Source organism: Coregonus clupeaformis, chromosome 10, assembly GCF_020615455.1.
Source record: "Coregonus clupeaformis isolate EN_2021a chromosome 10, ASM2061545v1, whole genome shotgun sequence".
NCBI lineage: Eukaryota > Metazoa > Chordata > Actinopteri > Salmoniformes > Salmonidae > Coregonus > Coregonus clupeaformis.
The window spans coordinates 64,663,804-64,688,581 of NC_059201.1; the positions used below are offsets into that span (position 1 = coordinate 64,663,804).

At 40.7% G+C, this 24,778-nt stretch overlaps 1 protein-coding gene and 1 non-coding gene across 3 annotated transcripts; one reads left to right on the plus strand and one right to left on the minus strand.

The window, feature by feature from the left end:
- The first annotated feature begins 2,057 nt into the window (after positions 1 to 2,057).
- Positions 2,058 to 2,130, plus strand: trnat-ugu. Its single transcript has one exon. It is a non-coding gene; the product is annotated as a tRNA-Thr (tRNA).
- Positions 2,131 to 2,425: 295 nt separating this feature from the next.
- Positions 2,426 to 4,814, minus strand: LOC123491675 (INO80 complex subunit C-like). Of its 2 annotated transcripts, XM_045223311.1 has the most exons (5): positions 4,493 to 4,814; positions 3,831 to 3,947; positions 3,604 to 3,715; positions 3,323 to 3,390; positions 2,426 to 3,171 (listed from the first exon to the last, which is right to left on the minus strand). In XM_045223311.1, the coding sequence occupies exons 1-5, from the start codon at positions 4,745 to 4,747 to the stop codon at positions 3,040 to 3,042; spliced, it is 684 nt and encodes a 227-aa protein (XP_045079246.1). In that variant the 5' UTR covers positions 4,748 to 4,814; the 3' UTR covers positions 2,426 to 3,039. The 2 variants fall into 2 exon arrangements, with proteins under 2 accessions (XP_045079246.1, XP_045079247.1); XM_045223312.1 differs by lacking the exon at positions 3,831 to 3,947.
- Between the last annotated feature and the right edge of the window lie 19,964 nt (positions 4,815 to 24,778).

Genomic DNA, 24,778 nt, shown 5'->3' on the forward strand with positions numbered 1-24,778 from the left:
GGACCCGTTACGGACGCAGGCAATAAGGCAGTGATCGCTGAGATCCTGGTTGAAGACAGCTGAGGTGTATTTAGAGGGTATGTTAGTCAGGATGATATCTATGAGGGTACCCATGTTTACGGATTTAGGGTTGTACCTGGTAGGTTCGTTGATAATTTGCGTGAGGTTGAGGGCATCTAGCTTGGATTGTAGGATGGCTGGGGTATTAAGCATATCCCAATTTAGGTCACCAAGCAGTACAAACTCTGAGGATAAATGGGGGCAATCAATTCACATATGGTGTCCAGGGCACAGCTGGGGGGCTGAGGGGGGTCTGTAGCAAGCGGCAACAGTGAGAGACTTATTTCTGGAAAGGTGGATTTTTAGAAGTAGAAGCTCAAACTGTTTGGGCACAGACCTGGATAGTATGATAGAGCTCTGCAGGCTATCTCTACAGTAGATTGCAACTCCACCCCCCTTTGGCAGTTCTATCTAGACGGAAAATGTTATAGTTGGGGATGGAAATTTCAGAATTTTTGGTGGCCTTCCTGAGCCAGGATTCAGACACTGCTAGAACATCAGGGTTGGCAGAGTGTGCTAACGCAGTGAATAACTCAAACTTAGGAAGTAGACTTCTGATATTTATGTGCAAGAAACCAAGACTTTTGCGATTACAGAAGTCATCAAATGATAGCGCCTGGGGAGTAGGAGTGATACTGAGGGCTGCAGGGCCTGGGTTAGCCTCTACATCACCAGAGGAACAGAGGAGGACTAGAATAAGGATACGGCTAAAGGCTTTAGGAACTGGTCTTCTAGTGCGTTGGGTACATAGAATAAAGGGGGCAGATTTCCGGGTGTTATAGAAAAGATTCAGGGCATTATGTACAGACAAGGATATGGAAGGATATGAGTAAAGTGGAGGTAAACCTAAGCGTTGGGTAACAATGAAAGAGATAGCATCGCTGGAGGCATCAATTGAGTCGGTCTCCGCGTGTATAGGGGAGGGCAAAGGAGCTATCTAAGGCAGGTTTAGCTAGGCTGGGGGTCTACAGTGATATAGTACAATTAGAAATAACCCGAAACAACAATAAACTAACCATGTTTGGGCTGAGGCTAAACATAAACAGGATGTAGTACCGTAAAAAGGAACAGTCCAGCAGACATCAGCTGTATAGCTGAGTTATCATAAGGTCCGGTGGTAAAGCAATAGTGAGTAAGAGGCCACGGCTAGCGTGTGCTAGCGGGCCAGGGCTAGCAGATGGATGGAATCTTCGTGGTTAACGTCGTAACCATATCAGACGATTTCGTCGGCAGACCAGTCGTGTAGGATCGGCGGGGCTCCGTGTCAACACTAGGTGGTCCCGTCCGGTTGACAGAGAGGTAGATAGCCGGGAGATGGGCCTAGCTCAGGATGATTAGCCAGACCACAGCGTCCGTTTTGTTGTAGCTAGCTGGTAGCGATGAATCCGGAGTTAAAGGTCCAGAGATTCAGTGATTCCGGCGGAAAAACTGATATGTTCTGGGTCGATAACGCGCTGTGCAGACTGGCCGAATATCCGGTGATTAATGTCCAGTGATTAAAATTAATCCCGCAGAAAAAAATCCAATGTTCTGGGTGAAATACCGCTAGCTGTGGCTAATAGCAAGTAGCTAGTTAGCTGGCTAGCTAGTTTCAACTGGAGATTCTAGATTCTAGATAAAGGTAAGTCAATAATAGAATCCGTTCCACATTGAGTGAGGCGGGTTGCAGGAAAGTATATTTTGTAGAAGGATGAAAAGTCTGCACTACTACGCCATCTTGGTCAATAATAATCTTGTGTCTCTCTGGGTAGCTCTGTGTAATCTTCTTTCTGGCTAACTGTCATTGATAAGCCTTGTCTGAGTATATCTCAACGTGGTAATTCACTTGATATAATTTACAATGACTGTTCTGAAGGCTTTGTGGGATCATACCGGTAGCTATTGTTACTTGTGTTTATACAAGGAGTCTGACATATTACTGAGGTGTGGCGTCTGCGTTGTAGCCAGTACAGGTGTGGTAATTAAATAGCCTAGTCTCAGAGTTGCAATACAAGTAAGGCTCCATAGCTCAGTGGTTAGAGCACTGGTCTTGTAAACCAGGGGTCGCGAGTTCAATTCTCGCTGGGGCCTGACATATTTTGGCCCAGCTGATTTGTGACCCCGAGGCCGGTAGCACCTGTTGTCACACAACAGCAGCAGCCATTGGACTGTTGCTCTCTACAGTTAGCCAGCAACTCAAACTAACCCTGCCCCGGAAAACACATTAGGAAGTCTCTTTCTGCATCTCTCCTCTACTCAATTCCCTAGCTTATCTCCCTGTCTCGTCCCCAAGCCGAAAAACAACAGCATCCTTGAGAGAAACTCATCTTTTAAAGCTGTCATATCATATCCTTACAGCAGGTGGTAGTACAGAGTGATTACAGAATGTGCCACAACTAGTTTATTGAGTAAGGATGATAAGTATTTTGTTTTTTAAATAAATAAAAAAACAGGTAACAATATGTTGAGTGTTGTGGTGTTATCTTACAGAGGGCAGATAAAACAAGTAGCAACACTATCATCACACAGCAACATGAGAAACACATAGAAACGTGATGATTTCAGACAGATCATGGAGCAATCATCATAGGAGGGTCAAGTTATTCACTTGTTTGTTTTTCCTGTAGACAGTAGCTAACTCAAAAGGTCTGTGTAGACAGCAGATAACTCTAAAGGTCTTCAATCTACTGAATGTGATCATCAAATCCCCATCATGACATCGGCCAGATTGGGCGTGATACAGTCTCTTGACACTACAGACGCTTCCTTGTTGTTGAAATGGGGTCCAAGGTCTCTATTGGTTTTCAGTCTGTGTGAGAGTGTGAGTTCCCTCTCTTTGTAACAGTCACTGTTGGTCCCTCTCCCCGAGAGTCTCAGACGCCTCCTAGACAGTGGAAACTGATCAAAGGTCAGTGTTGTGTTGTTCTCCCTAATGGTCAATGTCCCTCCCTGGCCAGGACAGAGACTGGCTGAACTCCCATCTCCCAGCAGGCCTTTCGGTCAGGGTACAATGCAGGTGGCCTTGCGGAGCGCCAGGTAACCGGTGACGGCGTCAGTGGGGAGCAGGCGCAGGAAGGAGAACTCCTCAGATGACGTGAACCTCAGCTTGGTCTGGGGGTCCGTGTAGTTGGCCTGACACATGGACACATTGCATAATGCAGTGAGTGTGTTTAGTTCAGCTGACACATACAAAATGACAATAGCTCATAGGGTGTCCATAAACATGTGTGAGGACTGGAGAACAGTCTGTATGTGTGTGTGTGTGTGTGTGTCAGTTACTCACAGGGAGTCCAGAGATGTCTGAGTATTTCTTGGCTGGCTTCAGGGAGGGGGGGGCATCGATGCTGTAGTCTGAACACAGCAGGGTCAAAGGTCAAACTCAGGCAATCAGAGAAGGCTCAGAAAGTATCAGGTCAGGTGTAATACTGCACAAAGAAGTAGCTTATAGTTACACAGCCTTCTGTTAAAATCCCCAAAATGAGTAATCATTTTCACTGTAAACATCTTTCAAAGCAGAAACATTGATCCAAAACATGTTTCACACACAAAGTCAGACCCACTCACAATTGGGGTCATTGATCTTCCAGGGTAGAGTCCGTTCCACTGACAGGATCTGTTTCAAGTTTTTCCAGGTTCGGTTCTTTTTTCCTGCTGCAGCTCCCCCTATCCCTGAATGCTGTAGAGAAAAATGGGGGGAGAGAGAGGAGTGAGGCGAAGACAAGTGAGTGAAAGACAGAAAATGCTCTATCAACCAGTTATCATTTCACAAGTGCTCCCCCCAGTCTGCTCACCACAAATATGGGGTCTTTGAAGGGCAGGGGTTTGGCTGCAGGGTCCGTTGTGGCTGGAGCTACAGCGTCAGACACGCCCACTGCCTTCCCCTCAGACACCGCCTCCACTGCAGCCACCTACAGGGGTGGTTTAGCAGGACGCAACGTTTTGTAACGTTTAGATTGAAATATGCTATGTTTATACAACATGCCTCTCTGACATGTAAAATAAGTAATCACGTAGGCTCTATTCGTGGCATTTCTATCTGCAAGTTGTTTGGCAACTGAACGTGGCCCAGGGGACAGCTCAGCTGTTACATAACTAGATACACCAACCAGTTTGGATTAAGTGCAGCCAGCATTACAAGCATTATGTAATCTCTCTACTTTTCAAGTTTGAGTGATCTTTGGTGTTTAGAAAAACAAAAGAGATTGATTATATTTTGGACTGCAGAATGTAGATCATAGTTTTCACTGGGACTTAACTGGAGATGTTAAATACGAGGTTAAAAAGTGGTGAAGTGACTCTATAACTGTATTTTATTGTAATGGGAGGACCTCTTACCACGCCCACTCAATTTTTGGTACTGTTTCATCGAAATCAGAAACATTTTAATTGGCCTGTCTATTCCTCTGCGTATGTAGTAGCTTGCTAGCTAGCTAACTTGCAGCGAGGAAACTACCTGAGCTTGTGTCTGGTTTGCGATGGGCTGCTTCTTCTTCTTGCTGTTGTTCCCACTGGCCGGTAGAGCAGGAGAGGTGGCCGTGTTAGCAGGTCGCTTCTTACCGCGGAGCCCGGCCGGGCTAGAAGCCACCACCAAAGTCTGTGTTTTACCAGCTGGCGAAGCCGTCACCGTGACTGTCCCTGCTACACCGGGATTATGGTTCGGAGAAGCCATTTCTCTGTAAATGATTAACGGAAGAAATAAAATGTTCATAAACACATGTTCTATTGTCTTTGAAAATATTTTCGAGTAATCGTCCCGCGGATAACCACTTCCGGGTCAAAACAATTTCTAAGGGCCTTATTCTGCTTCTACTTCTTCTTCTTTTTTTTAGGCTTTATGGCAGACTACAACCTTTTAGTGTATTGCCGCCACCTACTGTTTGGCTGTTTATCAGCCTACTATTCTGTATTATGAATTCATTACACTGTGAAAAATTGCCCTACCAACTAATGCAACACCCATTAAAACCTCACCACCACTCCACTACTTAGACCCTATCTGATCCTACACCAGGCCAACAGCCTGGGAGGACGGGACACTATCGCTAACAGCTTGTAACTGTTCTGCAGTACAATCATGTACACTCAAATACTTATCTGCAGCTGCCACCACAACATCTATCCTCTGTGATTTACGTCCCATTCCTGCGGAACGTACAGTTGAAGCTCATTTAATGTAGCCTACTTCTACACAATTTAAAAACTCTAAAATGCTATTTGGAGAACAACAAAAACAAACAAAAATGTCCCCCAGACATTATCACCGCAATATTAGGTTTATATTAGGTTTTATACTCAACCTCATCATACATAGGCTACATTGACTCTTTTAGCCTACTTGTGGAACAGTGCATACAGTGCAACATGAAATAGATGCATAATACACGCTAAGGGCGACTTCAAATACCGACATCAATGTGAACTTAACCGGAGCATAAAACAGCTGACTGCGAATGCAAACTATGCCAGATAAATCCTACACATGCATTGAAATAAAAGGCATACATTAAAGGAATTACGTAGGCCTACAATCGACAAGAACGCATAAAGACAAACTAAATCTACACATTAAGGCCGCGCGGTGATTCAGCACGGCTGAATGGACAGCGCCTCGGTACAGGTAGACATATGGGAGCTCCGTGGGGTGTGGCTGAATGGACAGCGTCTCTGTCCAGTAGCCAGCTAGAATTAGGCTATTCAGTTTAGACATTTTCTGGGCACAGTTGAGTAGCCTACAATGCTTATATGAAAATCATAACTGGCATGGAGATCTTTAGAAATTGTAGGATAAATTGTAAACTGTCACTCATATGAAAAAGGTTGCAGACCCCCTGCTATAGGCTATATGAAGTCACTCTTGTGGAACGGCGCATACCATGTACTATGACAGTGACATTGTCTTGTGCGCTTGCCACCAAAATTGTTGCTCTGCATTCAGAGATGTTCCTTATAATGTGTAAGCTCAGCATTCTGCGAATATTGAAGCATTACATCAACAAGGTGTTTCTGAGAACATTGAAACACTGTATCAACGAACCAGGCGGCTCGGATTATATTGAAACATTTTGTATCAACAAGACTACTCCGAGAATATGAATATTGCAACATTGTAGGCAACGCGAAGGCGGCCCGCGAACATTTCCCCTGGGGCCAGCTTGTCTCTGCCTGATTGTGTTGCCTACGCAGCATATTGGTGCTCATTACATATATTTTTTAAACAGCCCTACATCCTCACTATAGATAAATAACTTAGCAATATTTAATTACGTTTTGCCAGTAAGATTGATCTGTTAGAATATCTCATTTTAATTCAGGAAGATGGACCAGTAAGACTGATAGAGGGAGAGGTGGAAATGCATTATACCAGAGGCAGGTAGGCTACAGGTAGGGATGCCAGCAGAGGATGGTGATGTAGGTCTACAGCAAAAAGTTAAAAGAGTTAGCCCAACTAGGTAATCATTCATTATGAATTATTTGCATTATCTCAATTATCATTCTGTCAGCTGCATGACAATGCACATTTGTTATAGCCTACAATTGTTATTGTCTTTGAAGCCAAAAACAAGACTTGTATTTTTGGGAAATGCTCTAAGTAGCAAGTTGTTCAGTTGTTTATTTTCATACCAATAGGCCTACATGAAACCAAAATTGCACTAGCCTACTGGGCGAATAAATTAAAATAACAATTTTAAAATAGGTTGTGATAGTGCGCAATTGGCGCACTGCCTAAACAGCTGACCTGCAAAGCAAATGGCACTCTCTGCCTTCTGCTTTCTAAAAGTGACAGAAAATGCACACAGCTGCTCAATTTTTTTATTTTATTAATAGTTTTTTAATTTACATTTTTCAGGGCGTGCTGCAGCACCCTCAGCACCCCTACTTCCTGTGGCTCTGCTCTGCACTACTCTGAACCTGGCAACCTCAACCTGCCTCTGTCTCACCTGAAGCCAGCAACATGGGCACCCCCACAGTTTACACCCACCACTTTTTCCACCGTTACTATACATTCCTATGTCTCATGTCCTCCTGCACACTTCTCACATCTAGGAATCTCACTCCTACACACTTCTGCAACATGAGCTTTACATCTGAAACACCTTAGTGGGTTCTGCACAAAAGCTTTCACAGGATAACTGACACATCACAACTTAACTTTATCGGGTAAAGACTCTGCATCAAAACTCAGCGGGACAGACAAATTCGTCTGTGTTTCACCACGCTCTCCACCGGCTATGAGTCGCACCAAACTGCGGGCGTCACATGCACGGAGAATCTTCCATTTCAGTTGCTCCTCCTAAACACTTAATGCCACCACAGTTATCACTCCTTTCAATGGCTCCAAGCTTGAGACGCGGAGGTGTCATAATACCCATAAAACCTAGCGGTCAAACAGGGAAATGATTGCAATCCTTTTTCCACCATTCATTTTTCCCATAGGGGATTTTAGAAACACTTAAGGGCTGTGTTTCGTGTAGGCTTACCCTGGCGTGACGTTTTGATAACCATGTAAATCCCTCTCAGACAATTTGACTTTTATCAATATATTAGGCTCTATTTACTCTCAGATTCGAAAATGCTAATTACCATCAAAGTAGACATCATGCAAGACTACAAATCCCTGCAAGCTCCTGCACGTTTGCTAACAGGTACATTTAAATAAATGTACCAATTTATTCATTACTACATTTAGCTAACATTAGATAGTTAATCCAGAGATTCTTAACTTTGCCTCGATTCAGCAGTCTCGCCCAGATCATGATGGCATTTGTAGTTCTTTATGAACTACATTACCAGTCAAAGGTTTGGACACACCTACTCATTCAAGGGTTTTTCTTTATTTTTACATTGTAGAATAATAATGAAGACATCAAAACTATGAAATAACACATATGGAATCATGTAGTAACCAACAAAGTGTTAAACAAATCAAAATATGTTTTATATTTGAGATTCTTCAAATAGCCACCCTTTGCCTTGATGTCAGCTTTGCACACTCTTTGGTCACAAAAAAATGGAAGAAGGGGAAATCTTAAATTGCACCACCATCTAACCCTGCACCTATACACTTGCAGCGTTCAAAACAACTGTGAAATGGGAACTCGGAAGTCTCAGACTTCAAGACAACTGGGAAGTCGGGGAAAAAACAAGCTCCGACTGAGGATTTTTTTTTTTTTACGGTCCAAATCAGAATTCCAAGTCAGAAACTCTGGCATCTTTCTAGAGCTCCAACTTTCTGGCCTAAAGATCACTGACGCCATGATTTGACCTTGTTTTTTCAGAGTTCCCAGTTGTCTTAAAAACACCAACTATCCCCCAAAACCCACCACCCCATCCCACTACTTTCAAGCTAAATGATCCTACATCAGGCCGTTGGCCTGGGAGGATGGACCCCCCCCTCTCAAAACTCCCTGTAGATCTTCTGCACTAAAATCGATCACACCCAAATATTTCTCTGCTGCTGCAATTACCACATCTATCTTCTGTCATTTCCGTTCCATTTCAACATGGCTATAAACGCAGGAAATCCAACTTTACTAAAACTCATACTCTCTGGATCTCTCTCTTCAAAACAAATCTAATTTTATTGGTCACATACACATATTTAGCAGATGGTATTGCGGGTGTAGCGAAATGCTTGTTGTCTTCAGGCCTACTCACTGGGAGGCTCCCAGTCGAATCACTCACCCTTGGGCTATCCTCTAATCTCTTCCCCCTAATTCGAACTCTGGCAATCTCAACCCTTCTCTCTCTCACAGGGCACTTTGGATCCCCAGCTGCATGGGCGCCTCCACAGTTGTCACTCTGTGCTTTCTCTATCCCAACTTTACACTCCCTCTGACTATGTCCTCCTGCACATTTCTCACATTGTGGGATCTCCCTTCTACACACTGCTGCAACATGTCCAAATCCTTGGCACCTAAAGCACCGTAGAGCGTTCGGAACATAGCATGATGGCAGATTTCACAGATGTATGGGCATTCTCCTGTCTGCAATCGTGTTTGCAGCCTCAGTTCTCCAGAGGCAAGGAATGCCTTTCCACATATGCTACATAAATAATTTCTCTCTCCTTTATGCATCCGCAGGTGTTTCATTAGTATTTGGTCTTGTGACCAACCGCGTCCCACAAACAGTGCAGCAGTGAGGACGCTCCCCAGTGTGTGTACGCACATGCAGTTTGAGTGTAAAAGCACCTCAAAATCCCCTATCACAGTATGAGCAATCAAGTTTTTTTTCTCCTGTGTGAATTCTCTGGTGTATTTCCAGACTGCTCTGCTTAGCATAACGTTTCTCACACTGGTTACAATGGAATGGCAGTTTATGAGTTCTAAAATGTCGCTGTAGTTGATATGCAAATTTGAAAACCTTTCCACATAGGGTGCAAGTTGGAGTCCACTTGTTGGAGCCCCTTTTTGTCTTGCGCTGGGGAAGAGGGTTATCAGTTTCAGCTTCTTCAGAGACAAGACACTTGCTGTCCGTCCCTTGATGCTTGGTCCTGATGTGCTGGTGAAGTTCGGCCATTTTACTGTGAGAAAAGGAGCACATCGAGCAGGCAAGGACCCGGGATGGCATGTCACCATTCATTCCTGTAGGGATGAAATACAAGAGAGCAGGTTACATAGGACATGACATATTAGGTCCTATTGGACATCTTCCTTAATGAGCATATGAAGAGCGATTTCAATTCTCTAATACTTCCTCACTCAAATATAACTTTATTAATCCAAGTACAACAGAAGTTGTTTGCTAAAACAGTACACACCCCACCGGGCAGCCCCAGTCTGCCATTTCAACAGCCTGACCCTGTTACTTTGTTTGGTGAGATGAGTGATGTGGCTGGGGAAATGTAGCCACTTTCACATTCATTGATAGAGCTATGGATGCAAGTATTAATAGTATATGAGATTGGTATTATAGTTTTAAAAAAATATTTGAAGCTATTAATTGTAAATAAGTATTTTGAAAAAATCTGGAAGAAGAGTTACATTTTCATAACTCATAACTCTAAATCGTCTTCCCGACTTGTCAGTTAAACTGTGAGTAAAAGACACCTTGAGTCACCACCAGTGTATCGCAGCTGTTGTGATGGCTGTAACTGAGCTATCTTTTGCACTCCATTTATCTTCATATACTTTAAATGTTTACAAATAAAAGTGGATGAATGTGTGACTGATTTAAATGTTCTTACCATCGCTGGGCCCTGGAATAAACGAAGTGGAGGACTCTGCAAGTGATAAGCCCTCCTCTTCCCGTTGCTCCAAGTTTGATAGTCTTATATCATCCAATCATCTAGCAGCGCCTTCATCCAGACTCTCATCACTTCTTTCATTGTTGTCTTCATCTTCCCAGTCTGGATCACTCTGCCTCTCTCCTATTTCTTCTTCCTCCTCTCTGCCCCCATTAAGTTGTCCTTCTCTCTCTTCTCTGTTTCCTTCTCTCTCCGATTCGTTCCGAATGCATTCATCTGCATTTGGGCATGCCCTCATATGGCCAGAGCTGTCCTGCTCAGAGCCAATGACAACTCTTATTTTTGGAGGGAAAGACAGCGTAGACAGGATGGTATCTGCAGTGAAATGAAAGGTATGACCTGGGAGAAAGAACACAGACCCGTATATTAAACTCTTCCTACGAAAACCTTCCTTCTGTCTAGGAAACAAGAACCAGTCCCCTACGGCTAGTTTCTGGAGCTATTCCTTTATCTCTTGTGTTAAAATTGATTGGCTTGAAAGACCATACATCTGGATTCCCAAGTTATTAGGAAAGGTGGACAATGTGACTCTATAGTTGACCATGATAACCTGGATGGAGACACTTACTATTGTTCAGGTTTCCATGACGCTGATGGTGCTGCAGCAGTGTCTTCAGCTGTTCACCGTCCAAGACTGTCTGTCCACATTCCTCCAGGACAGAGGAGGCAGCACCGAACCATTCTGCTGTCTGAGAGAAGCAGGCCAGTGGGTTTATAAGGTAATGAGAATTTGATTTACACACCATGTTCTATCTGTCTGTCACGGTTTCGGCCGAGGCTGCCTCTCTCCCTTGCTCGGGCAGGCTTCGGCGTTCGTCGTCTCCGGAATACTAGCTGCCACCGTTGCATGTTTCTATGTTCGTTTGCTTTTGTCTGTTTGTTGTGACACCTGTTATCGTTTAGTGTAATTAGTGTCCTATAAGTTCTCGTTGTGTTTGTCTAGTGTTGTGTGTGATTGTTTTCACTGTCTTGCGTATAGCTTATGTATTTTGCAGTCTGCTCGGTTGAGCTGCTCTCCATTCTGTGTTTGGAGTATTTTGTCGCACGTGTTTTGTGCGCCCGCTTTATTTCGCCTGCGTGCGGAGTTTCTCGCCTCAGGGCATTTGTTTTCGTGCTGTGTTTTGTTGCTAAACTACTAAAGTCTGTTGGACTTACTTTGTGCGTCCTGCGCCTGATTCCACCACCACACCCACCTACAGCTACACTGACACTGTCTTTTAGAACTGAGAGGATGTACTAGTCTGTATCTATCTGTCTTTTAGAACAGAGAGGATGTACTAGTCTGTACCTGTCTGTCTTTTAGAACTGTGAAGATGTACTTGTCTGTATCTATCTGTCTTTTAGAACTGAGAAGATGTACTAGTCTGTATCTGTCTTTTAGAACTGAGAGGATGTACTAGTCTGTATCTATCAGTCTTTTAGAACTGAGAGGATGTACTAGTCTGTATCTGTCTTTTAGAACTGAGAGGATGTACTAGTCTGTATATATCTGTCTTTTAGAACTGAGAGGATGTACTAGTCTGTCCCTGTCTGTCTTTTAGAGCTGAGAGGATGTACTAGTCTGTATCTATCTGTCTTTTAGAACTGAGAGGATGTACTAGTCTGTACCTGTCTGTCTTTTAGAACTGAGAGGATGTACTAGTCTGTACCTATCTGTATTTCAGAACTGAGAGGATGTACTAGTCTGTACCTGTCTGTCTTTTAGAACTGAGAGGAAGTACTAGTCTGTACCGGTCTTTTAGAACTGAGAGGATGTACTAGTCTGTTTCTGTCTTTTAGAACTGAGAGGATGTACTAGTCTGTATCTATCTGTCTTTTAGAACTGAGAGGATGTACTAGTCTGTATCTATCTGTCTTTTAGAACTGAGAGGATGTACTAGTCTGTATCTATCTGCCGTTTAGAACTGAGAGGATGTACTAGTCTGTATCTATCTGTCTTTTAGAACTGAGAGGATGTACTAGTCTGTATCTATCTGTCTTTTAGAACTGAGAGGATGTACTAGTCTGTATCTATCTGTCTTTTAGAACTGAGAGGATGTACTAGTCTGTACCTATCTGTCTTTTAGAACTGAGAGGATGTACTAGTCTGTATCTATCTGTCTTTTATAACTGAGAGGATGTACTAGTCTGTACCTAACTGTCTTTTAGAACTGAGAGGATGTACTAGTCTGTACCTATCTGTCTTTTAGAACTGAGAGGATGTACTAGTCTGTACCTGTCTGTCTTTTAGAACTGAGAGGATGTACTAGTCTGTATTTATCTGTCTTTTAGAACTGAGAGGATGTACTAGTCTGTATCTATCTGCCGTTTAGAACTGAGAGGATGTACTAGTCTGTATCTATCTGTCTTTTAGAACTGAGAGGATGTACTAGTCTGTATCTGTCTTTTAGAACTGAGAGGATGTACTAGTCTGTATCTGTCTGTATTTTAGAACTGAGAGGATGTGCTAGTCTGTATCTATCTGTCGCTTAGAACTGAGAGGATGTACTAGTCTGTATCTGTCTGTCTTTTAGAACTGAGAGGAAGTACTAGTCTGTATCTATCTGTCTTTTAGAACTGAGAGGATGTACTAGTCTGTATCTGTCTTTTAGAACTGAGAGGATGTACTAGTCTGTATCTGTCTTTTAGAACTGAGAGGATGTACTAGTCTGTATCTGTCTTTTAGAACTGAGAGGATGTACTAGTCGGTATCTGTCTGTAGTTTAGAACTGAGAGGATGTACTAGTCTGTATCTATCTGTATTTTAGAACTGAGAGGATGTCCTAGTCTGTATCTGTATTTTAGAACTGAGAGGATGTACTAGTCTGTATCTGTCTTTTAGAACTGAGAGGATGTACTAGTCTGTATCTATCTGTCTTTTAGAACTGAGAGGATGTACTAGTCTGTACCTGTCTGTCATTTAGAACTGAGAGGATGTACTAGTCTGTATCTATCTGTCTTTTAGAACTGAGAGGATGTACTAGTCTGGATCTGTCTGTCTTTTAGAACTGAGAGGATGTACTAGTCTGTATCTGTCTTTTAGAACTGAGAGGATGTACTAGTCTGTATCTATCTGTCTTTTAGAACTGAGAGGATGTACTAGTCTGTATCTATCTGTCTTTTAGAACTGAGAGGATGTACTAGTCTGTATCTATCTGTCTTTTAGAACTGAGAGGATGTACTAGTCTGTACCTGTCTGTCTTTTAGAACTGAGAGGATGTACTAGTCTGTACCTGTCTGTCTTTTAGAACTGAGAGGATGTACTAGTCTGTATCTGTCTTTTAGAACTGAGAGGATGTACTAGTCTGTATCTGTCTGTATTTTAGAACTGAGAGGATGTGCTAGTCTGTATCTATCTGTCGCTTAGAACTGAGAGGATGTACTAGTCTGTATCTGTCTGTCTTTTAGAACTGAGAGGAAGTACTAGTCTGTATCTATCTGTCTTTTAGAACTGAGAGGATGTACTAGTCTGTATCTGTCTTTTAGAACTGAGAGGATGTACTAGTCTGTATCTGTCTTTTAGAACTGAGAGGATGTACTAGTCTGTATCTGTCTTTTAGAACTGAGAGGATGTACTAGTCGGTATCTGTCTGTATTTTAGAACTGAGAGGATGTACTAGTCTGTATCTATCTGTATTTTAGAACTGAGAGGATGTCCTAGTCTGTATCTGTATTTTAGAACTGAGAGGATGTACTAGTCTGTATCTGTCTTTTAGAACTGAGAGGATGTACTAGTCTGTATCTATCTGTCTTTTAGTACTGAGAGGATGTACTAGTCTGTACCTGTCTGTCATTTAGAACTGAGAGGATGTACTAGTCTGTATCTATCTGTCTTTTAGAACTGAGAGGATGTACTAGTCTGGATCTGTCTGTCTTTTAGAACTGAGAGGATGTACTAGTCTGTATCTGTCTTTTAGAACTGAGAGGATGAACTAGTCTGTATCTATCTGTCTTTTAGAACTGAGAGGATGTACTAGTCTGTATCTATCTGTCTTTTAGAACTGAGAGGATGTACTAGTCTGTACCTATCTGTCTTTTAGAACTGAGAGGATGTACTAGTCTGTACCTGTCTGTCTTTTAGAACTGAGAGGATGTACTAGTCTGTACCTGTCTGTCTTTTAGAACTGAGAGGATGTACTAGTCTGTATCTATCTGTCTTTTAGAACTGAGAGGATGTACTAGTCTGTATCTATCTGTCTTTTAGAACTGAGAGGATGTACTAGTCTGTATCTGTCTTTTAGAACTGAGAGGATGAACTAGTCTGTATCTATCTGTCTTTTAGAACTGAGAGGATGTACTAGTCTGTATCTATCTGTCTTTTAGAACTGAGAGGATGTACTAGTCTGTACCTATCTGTCTTTTAGAACTGAGAGGATGTACTAGTCTGTACCTGTCTGTCTTTTAGAACTGAGAGGATGTACTAGTCTGTACCTGTCTGTCTTTTAGAACTGAGAGGATGTACTAGTCTGTATCTATCTGTCTTTTAGAACTGAGAGGATGTACTAGTCTGTACCTGTCTGTCTTTTAGAACTGAGAGGATGTACTAGTCTGTATTTATCTGTCTTTTAGAACTGAGAGGATGTACTAGTCTGTATCTATCTGCCGTTTAGAACTGAGAGGATGTACTAGTCTGTATCTATCTGTCTTTTAGAACTGAGAGGATGTACTAGTCTGTATCTATCTGTCTTTTAGAACTGAGAGGATGTACTAGTCTGTATCTATCTGTCTTTTAGAACTGAGAGGATGTACTAGTCTGTACCTATCTGTCTTTTAGAACTGAGAGGATGTACTAGTCTGTAGCTAACTGTCTTTTAGAACTGAGAGGATGTACTAGTCTGTCTCTGTCTTTTAGAACTGAGAGATGTACTAGTCTGTATCTGTCTTTTAGAACTGAGAGGATGTACTAGTCTGTATCTGTCTGTATTTTAGAACTGAGAGGATGTACTAGTCTGTATCTATCTGTCGCTTAGAACTGAGAGGATGTACTAGTCTGTATCTGTCTGTCTTTTAGAACTGAGAGGAAGTACTAGTCTGTATCTATCTGTCTTTTAGAACTGAGAGGATGTACTAGTCTGTATCTATCTGTCTTTTAGAACTGAGAGGATGTACTAGTCTGTATCTGTCTTTTAGAACTGAGAGGATGTACTAGTCTGTATCTGTCTTTTAGAACTGAGAGGATGTACTAGTCTGTATCTGTCTTTTAGAACTGAGAGGATGTACTAGTCTGTATCTATCTGTCTTTTAGAACTGAGAGGATGTACTAGTCTGTATCTATCTGTCTTTTAGAACTGAGAGGATGTACTAGTCTGTATCTGTCTTTTAGAACTGAGAGGATGTACTAGTCTGTATCTATCTGTCTTTTAGAACTGAGAGGCTGTACTAGTCTGTATCTATCTGTCTTTTAGAACTGAGAGGATGTACTAGTCTGTACCTGTCTGTCTTTTAATACTGAGAGGATGTACAAGTCTGTATCTATCTGTCTTTTAGAACTGAGAGGATGTACTAGTCTGTAGCTAACTGTCTTTTAGAACTGAGAGGATGTACTAGTCTGTATCTATCTGTCTTTTAGAACTGAGAGGATGTACTAGTCTGTATCTATCTGTCTTTTAGAACTGAGAGGATGTACTAGTCTGTATCTGTCTGTCTTTTAGAACTGAGAGGATGTACTAGTCTGTATCTATCTGTCTTTTAGAACTGAGAGGATGTACTAGTCTGTATCTATCTGTCTTTTAGAACTGAGAGGATGTACTAGTCTGTATCTATCTGTCTTTTAGAACTGAGAGGATGTACTAGTCTGTATCTGTCTGTCTTTTAGAACTGAGAGGATGTACTAGTCTGTATCTGTCTGTCTTTTAGAACTGAGAGGATGTACTAGTCTGTATCTGTCTTTTAGAACTGAGAGGATGTACTAGTCTGTATCTGTCTGTCTTTTAGAACTGAGAGGGATGTACTAGTCTGTATCTATCTGTCTTTTAGAACTGAGAGGATGTACTAGTCTGTATCTATCTGTCTTTTAGAACTGAGAGGATGTACTAGTCTGTATCTATCTGTCTTTTAGAACTGAGAGGATGTACTAGTCTGTATCTATCTGTCTTTTAGAACTGAGAGGATGTACTAGTCTGTATCTATCTGTCTTTTAGAACTGAGAGGATGTACTAGTCTGTACTATCTGTCTTTTAGAACTGAGAGGATGTACTAGTCTGTACCTATCTGTCTTTTAGAACTGAGAGGATGTACTAGTCTGTATCTATCTGTCTTTTAGAACTGAGAGGATGTACTAGTCTGTACCTATCTGTCTTTTAGAACTGAGAGGATGTACTAGTCTGTATCTGTCTGTCTTTTAGAACTGAGAGGATGTACTAGTCTGTATCTATCTGTCTTTTAGAACTGAGAGGATGTACTAGTCTGTATCTATCTGTCTTTTAGAACTGAGAGGATGTACTAGTCTGTACCTATCTGTCTTTTAGAACTGAGAGGATGTACTAGTCTGTATCTATCTGTCTTTTAGAACTGAGAGGATGTACTAGTCTGTATCTATCTGTCTTTTAGAACTGAGAGGATGTACTAGTCTGTATCTGTCTTTTAGAACTGAGAGGATGAACTAGTCTGTATCTATCTGTCTTTTAGAACTGAGAGGATGTACTAGTCTGTATCTATCTGTCTTTTAGAACTGAGAGGATGTACTAGTCTGTATCTGTCTTTTTAGAACTGAGAGGATGTACTAGTCTGTATCTATCTGTCTTTTAGAACTGAGAGGATGTACTAGTCTGTATCTATCTGTCTTTTAGAACTGAGAGGATGTACTAGTCTGTACCTATCTGTCTTTTAGAACTGAGAGGATGTACTAGTCTGTATCTATCTGTCTTTTAGAACTGAGAGGATGTACTAGTCTGTATCTGTCTTTTAGAACTGAGAGGATGTACTAGTCTGTATCTATCTGTCTTTTAGAACTGAGAGGATGTACTAGTCTGTATCTATCTGTCTTTTAGAACTGAGAGGATGTACTAGTCTGTACCTATCTGTCTTTTAGAACTGAGAGGATGTACTAGTCTGTACCTGTCTGTCTTTTAGAACTGAGAGGATGTACTAGTCTGTACCTATCTGTCTTTTAGAACTGAGAGGATGTACTAGTCTGTATCTGTCTGTCTTTTAGAACTGAGAGGATGTACTAGTCTGTATCTATCTGTCTTTTAGAACTGAGAGGATGTACTAGTCTGCTATCTGTCTTTTAGAACTGAGAGGATGTACTAGTCTGTATCTATCTGTCTTTTAGAACTGAGAGGATGTACTAGTCTGTACCTATCTGTCTTTTAGAACTGAGAGGATGTACTAGTCTGTATCTATCTGTCTTTTAGAACTGAGAGGATGTACTAGTCTGTACCTATCTGTCTTTTAGAACTGAGAGGATGTACTAGTCTGTATCTGTCTGTCTTTTAGAACTGAGAGGATGTACTAGTCTGTATCTATCTGTCTTTTAGAACTGAGAGGATGTACTAGTCTGTATCTATCTGTCTTTTAGAACTGAGAGGATGTACTAGTCTGTATCTATCTGTCTTTTAGAACTGAGAGGGTGAACTAGTCTGTATCTATCTGTCTTTTAGAACTGAGAGGATGTACTAGTCTGTATCTATCTGTCTTTTAGAACTGAGAGGATGTACTAGTCTGTACCTATCTGTCTTTTAGAACTGAGAGGATGTACTAGTCTGTACCTGTCTGTCTTTTAGAACTGAGAGGATGTACTAGTCTGTATCTATCTGTCTTTTAGAACTGAGAGGATGTACTAGTCTGTACCTGTCTGTCTTTTAGAACTGAGAGGAAGTACTAGTCTGTATCTTCTGTCTTTTAGAACTGAGAGGATGTACTAGTCTGTATCTATCTGTCTTTTAGAACTGAGAGGATGTACTAGTCTGTATCTATCTGTCTTTTAGAACTGAGAGGATGTACTAGTCTGTATCTATCTGTCTTTTAGAACTGAGGGGATGTACTAGTCTGTATCTATCTGTCTTTTAGAACTGAGAGGATGTACTAGTCTGTACCTATCTGTCATTTAGAACTGATAGGATGTACTAGTCTGTATCTATCTGTCTTTTAGAACTGAGAGGATGTACTAGTCTGTATCTATCTGTCATTTAGAACTGAGAGGATGTACTAGTCTGTATCTATCTGTCTTTTAGAACTGAGAGGATGTACTAGTCTGGATCTATCTGTCTTTTAGAACTGAGAGGATGTACTAGTCTGTATCTGTCTTTTAGAACTGAGAGGATGTACTAGTCTGTATCTATCTGTCTTTTAGAACTGAGAGGATGTACTAGTCTGTATCTATCTGTCTTTTAGAACTGAGAGGATGTACTAGTCTGTATCTATCTGTCTTTAGAACTGAGAGGATGTACTAGTCTGTATCTGTCTTTTAGAACTGAGAGGATGTACTAGTCTGTATCTATCTGTTTAGAACTGAGAGGATGTACTAGTCTGTATTTATCTGTCTTTTAGTACTGAGAGGATGTACTAGTCTGTACCTGTCTGTCATTTAGAACTGAGAGGATGTACTAGTCTGTATCTGTCTGTCTTTTAGAACTAAGAGGATGTACTAGTCTGTATCTGTCATTTAGAACTGAGAGGATGTACTAGTCTGTATCTGTCTGTCTTTTAGAACTGAGAGGATGTACTAGTCTGTATCTATCTGTCTTTTAGAACTGAGAGGATGTACTAGTCTGTACCTATCTGTCTTTTAGAACTGAGAGGATGTACTAGTTTGTATCAATCTGTCTTTTAGAACTGAGAGGATGTACTAGTCTGTATCTATCTGTCTTTTAGAACTGAGAGGATGTACTAGTCTGTATCTATCTGTCTTTTAGAACTGAGAGGATGTACTAGTCTGTATCTGTCTTTTAGAACTGAGAGGGTGAACTAGTCTGTATCTATCTGTCTTTTAGAACTGAGAGGATGTACTAGTCTGTATCTATCTGTCTTTTAGAACTGAGAGGATGTACTAGTCTGTATCTATCTGTCTTTTAGAACTGAGAGGATGTACTAGTCTGTACCTGTCTGTCTTTTAGAACTGAGAGGATGTACTAGTCTGTACCTATCTGTATTTCAGAACTGAGAGGATGTACTAGTCTGTACCTGTCTGTCTTTTAGAACTGAGAGGAAGTACTAGTCTGTATCTGTCTGTCTTTTAGAACTGAGAGGATGTACTAGTCTGTTATCTGTCTTTTAGAACTGAGAGGATGTACTAGTCTGTATCTATCTGTCTTTTAGAACTGAGAGGATGTACTAGTCTGTATCTATCTGTCTTTTAGAACTGAGAGGATGTACTAGTCTGTATCTATCTGCCGTTTAGAACTGAGAGGATGTACTAGTCTGTATCTATCTGTCTTTTAGAACTGAGAGGATGTACTAGTCTGTATCTATCTGTCTTTTAGAACTGAGAGGATGTACTAGTCTGTATCTATCTGTCTTTTAGAACTGAGAGGATGTACTAGTCTGTACCTATCTGTCTTTTAGAACTGAGAGGATGTACTAGTCTGTATCTATCTGTCTTTTAGAACTGAGAGGATGTACTAGTCTGTACCTAACTGTCTTTTAGAACTGAGAGGATGTACTAGTCTGTACCTATCTGTCTTTTAGAACTGAGAGGATGTACTAGTCTGTACCTGTCTGTCTTTTAGAACTGAGAGGATGTACTAGTCTGTATTTATCTGTCTTTTAGAACTGAGAGGATGTACTAGTCTGTATCTATCTGCCGTTTAGAACTGAGAGGATGTACTAGTCTGTATCTATCTGTCTTTTAGAACTGAGAGGATGTACTAGTCTGTATCTATCTGTCTTTTAGAACTGAGAGGATGTACTAGTCTGTATCTGTCTGTATTTTAGAACTGAGAGGATGTACTAGTCTGTATCTATCTGTCTTTAGAACTGAGAGGATGTACTAGTCTGTATCTGTCTGTCTTTTAGAACTGAGAGGATGTACTAGTCTGTATCTATCTGTCTTTTAGAACTGAGAGGATGTACTAGTCTGTATCTGTCTTTTAGAACTGAGAGATGTACTAGTCTGTATCTGTCTTTTAGAACTGAGAGGATGTACTAGTCTGTATCTGTCTGTATTTTAGAACTGAGAGGATGTACTAGTCTGTATCTATCTGTCTTTTAGAACTGAGAGGATGTACTAGTCTGATCTATCTGTATTTTAGAACTGAGAGGATGTACTAGTCTGTATCTGTCTTTTAGAACTGAGAGGATGTTCTAGTCTGTATCTATCTGTCTTTTAGAACTGAGAGGATGTACTAGTCTGTACCTGTCTGTCATTTAGAACTGAGAGGATGTACTAGTCTGTATCTATCTGTCTTTTAGAACTGAGAGGATGTACTAGTCTGGACCTGTCTGTCTTTTAGAACTGAGAGGATGTACTAGTCTGTATCTGTCTTTTAGAACTGAGAGGATGAACTAGTCTGTATCTATCTGTCTTTTAGAACTGAGAGGATGTACTAGTCTGTATCTATCTGTCTTTTAGAACTGAGAGGATGTACTAGTCTGTACCTATCTGTCTTTTAGAACTGAGAGGATGTACTAGTCTGTATCTGTCTGTCTTTTAGAACTGAGAGGATGTACTAGTCTGTACCTGTCTGTCTTTTAGAACTGAGAGGATGTACTAGTCTGTACCTATCTGTCTTTTAGAACTGAGAGGATGTACTAGTCTGTATCTATCTGTCTTTTAGAACTGAGAGGATGTACTAGTCTGTTCTATCTGTCTTTTAGAACTGAGAGGATGTACTAGTCTGTATCTATCTGTCTTTTAGAACTGAGAGGATGTACTAGTCTGTACCTATCTGTCTTTTAGAACTGAGAGGATGTACTAGTCTGTATCTGTCTGTCTTTTAGAACTGAGAGGATGTACTAGTCTGTACCTATCTGTCTTTTAGAACTGAGAGGATGTACTAGTCTGTACCTATCTGTCTTTTAGAACTGAGAGGATGTACTAGTCTGTACCTATCTGTCTTTTAGAACTGAGAGGATGTACTAGTCTGTACCTATCTGTCTTTTAGAACTGAGAGGATGTACTAGTCTGTACCTGTCTGTCTTTTAGAACTGAGAGGATGTACTAGTCTGTATCTATCTGTCTTTTAGAACTGAGAGGATGTACTAGTCTGTATCTATCTGTCTTTTAGAACTGAGAGGATGTACTAGTCTGTATCTATCTGTCTTTTAGAACTGAGAGGATGTACTAGTCTGTATCTATCTGTCTTTTAGAACTGAGAGGATGTACTAGTCTGTATCTATCTGTCTTTTAGAACTGAGAGGATGTACTAGTCTGTATCTATCTGTCTTTTAGAACTGAGAGGATGTACTAGTCTGTACCTGTCTGTCTTTTAGAACTGAGAGGATGTACTAGTCTGTATCTATCTGTCTTTTAGAACTGAGAGGATGTACTAGTCTGTATCTGTCTTTTAGAACTGAGAGGATGTACTAGTCTGTATCTGTCTGTTTTTAGAACTGAGAGGATGTACTAGTCTGTATCTATCTGTCTTTTAGAACTGAGAGGATGTACTAGTCTGTATCTATCTGTCTTTTAGAACTGAGAGGATGTACTAGTCTGTATCTGTCTGTCTTTTAGAACTGAGAGGATGTACTAGTCTGTATCTATCTGTCTTTTAGAACTGAGAGGATGTACTAGTCTGCTATCTGTCTTTTAGAACTGAGAGGATGTACTAGTCTGTATCTGTCTTTTTAGAACTGAGAGGATGTACTAGTCTGTATCTATCTGTCTTTTAGAACTGAGAGGATGTACTAGTCTGTATCTGTCTGTCATTTAGAACTGAGAGGATGTACTAGTCTGTATCTATCTGTCTTTTAGAACTGAGAGGATGTACTAGTCTGTATCTGTCTGTCTTTTAGAACTGAGAGGATGTACTAGTCTGTATCTGTCTGTCTTTTAGAACTGAGAGGATGTACTAATCTGTATCTATCTGTCTTTTAGAACTGAGAGGATGTACTAGTCTGTACCTATCTGTCTTTTAGAACTGAGAGGATGTACTAGTCTGTACCTATCTGTCTTTTAGAACTGAGAGGATGTACTAGTCTGTATCTAACTGTCTTTTAGAACTGAGAGGATGTACTAGTCTGTACCTATCTGTCTTTTAGAACTGAGAGGATGTACTAGTCTGTATCTGTCTGTCTTTTAGAACTGAGAGGATGTACTAGTCTGTATCTATCTGTCTTTTAGAACTGAGAGGATGTACTAGTCTGTATCTATCTGTCTTTTAGAACTGAGAGGATGTACTAGTCTGTATCTATCTGTCTTTTAGAACTGAGAGGATGTACTAGTCTGTATCTGTCTTTTAGAACTGAGAGGATGTACTAGTCTGTATCTGTCTGTATTTTAGAACTGAGAGGATGTACTAGTCTGTATCTATCTGTCGCTTAGAACTGAGAGGATGTACTAGTCTGTATCTGTCTGTCTTTTAGAACTGAGAGGATGTACTAGTCTGTATCTATCTGTCTTTTAGAACTGAGAGGATGTACTAGTCTGTATCTATCTGTCTTTTAGAACTGAGAGGATGTACTAGTCTGTATCTGTCTTTTAGAACTGAGAGGATGTACTAGTCTGTATCTGTCTTTTAGAACTGAGAGGATGTACTAGTCTGTATCTGTCTGTATTTTAGAACTGAGAGGATGTACTAGTCTGTATCTATCTGTCTTTTAGAACTGAGAGGATGTCCTAGTCTGTATCTGTATTTTAGAACTGAGAGGATGTACTAGTCTGTATCTGTCTTTTAGAACTGAGAGGATGTACTAGTCTGTATCTATCTGTCTTTTAGTACTGAGAGGATGTACTAGTCTGTACCTGTCTGTCATTTAGAACTGAGAGGATGTACTAGTCTGTATCTATCTGTCTTTTAGAACTGAGAGGATGTACTAGTCTGTATCTGTCTGTCTTTTAGAACTGAGAGGATGTACTAGTCTGTATCTGTCTTTTAGAACTGAGAGGATGAACTAGTCTGTATCTATCTGTCTTTTAGAACTGAGAGGATGTACTAGTCTGTATCTATCTGTCTTTTAGAACTGAGAGGATGTACTAGTCTGTACCTATCTGTCTTTTAGAACTGAGAGGATGTACTAGTCTGTACCTGTCTGTCTTTTAGAACTGAGAGGATGTACTAGTCTGTACCTGTCTGTCTTTTAGAACTGAGAGGATGTACTAGTCTGTATCTATCTGTCTTTTAGAACTGAGAGGATGTACTAGTCTGGATCTATCTGTCTTTTAGAACTGAGAGGATGTACTAGTCTGTATCTGTCTTTTAGAACTGAGAGGATGAACTAGTCTGTATCTATCTGTCTTTTAGAACTGAGAGGATGTACTAGTCTGTATCTATCTGTCTTTTAGAACTGAGAGGATGTACTAGTCTGTACCTATCTGTCTTTTAGAACTGAGAGGATGTACTAGTCTGTATCTGTCTGTCTTTTAGAACTGAGAGGATGTACTAGTCTGTACCTGTCTGTCTTTTAGAACTGAGAGGATGTACTAGTCTGTATCTATCTGTCTTTTAGAACTGAGAGGATGTACTAGTCTGTATCTGTCTGTCTTTTAGAACTGAGAGGATGTACTAGTCTGTATCTATCTGTCTTTTAGAACTGAGAGGATGTACTAGTCTGTATCTATCTGTCTTTTAGAACTGAGAGGATGTACTAGTCTGTATCTATCTGTCTTTTAGAACTGAGAGGATGTACTAGTCTGTATCTATCTGTCTTTTAGAACTGAGAGGATGTACTAGTCTGTACCTATCTGTCTTTTAGAACTGAGAGGATGTACTAGTCTGTATCTATCTGTCTTTTAGAACTGAGAGGATGTACTAGTCTGTACCTAACTGTCTTTTAGAACTGAGAGGATGTACTAGTCTGTATCTGTCTTTTAGAACTGAGAGATGTACTAGTCTGTATCTGTCTTTTAGAACTGAGAGGATGTACTAGTCTGTATCTGTCTGTATTTTAGAACTGAGAGGATGTACTAGTCTGTATCTATCTGTCGCTTAGAACTGAGAGGATGTACTAGTCTGTATCTGTCTGTCTTTTAGAACTGAGAGGAAGTACTAGTCTGTATCTATCTGTCTTTTAGAACTGAGAGGATGTACTAGTCTGTATCTATCTGTCTTTTAGAACTGAGAGGATGTACTAGTCTGTATCTGTCTTTTAGAACTGAGAGGATGTACTAGTCTGTATCTGTCTTTTAGAACTGAGAGGATGTACTAGTCTGTATCTGTCTTTTAGAACTGAGAGGAAGTACTAGTCTGTATCTATCTGTCTTTTAGAACTGAGAGGATGTACTAGTCTGTATCTATCTGTCTTTTAGAACTGAGAGGATGTCCTAGTCTGTATCTGTATTTTAGAACTGAGAGGATGTACTAGTCTGTATCTGTCTTTTAGAACTGAGAGGATGTACTAGTCTGTATCTATCTGTCTTTTAGTACTGAGAGGATGTACTAGTCTGTATCTGTCTGTCATTTAGAACTGAGAGGATGTACT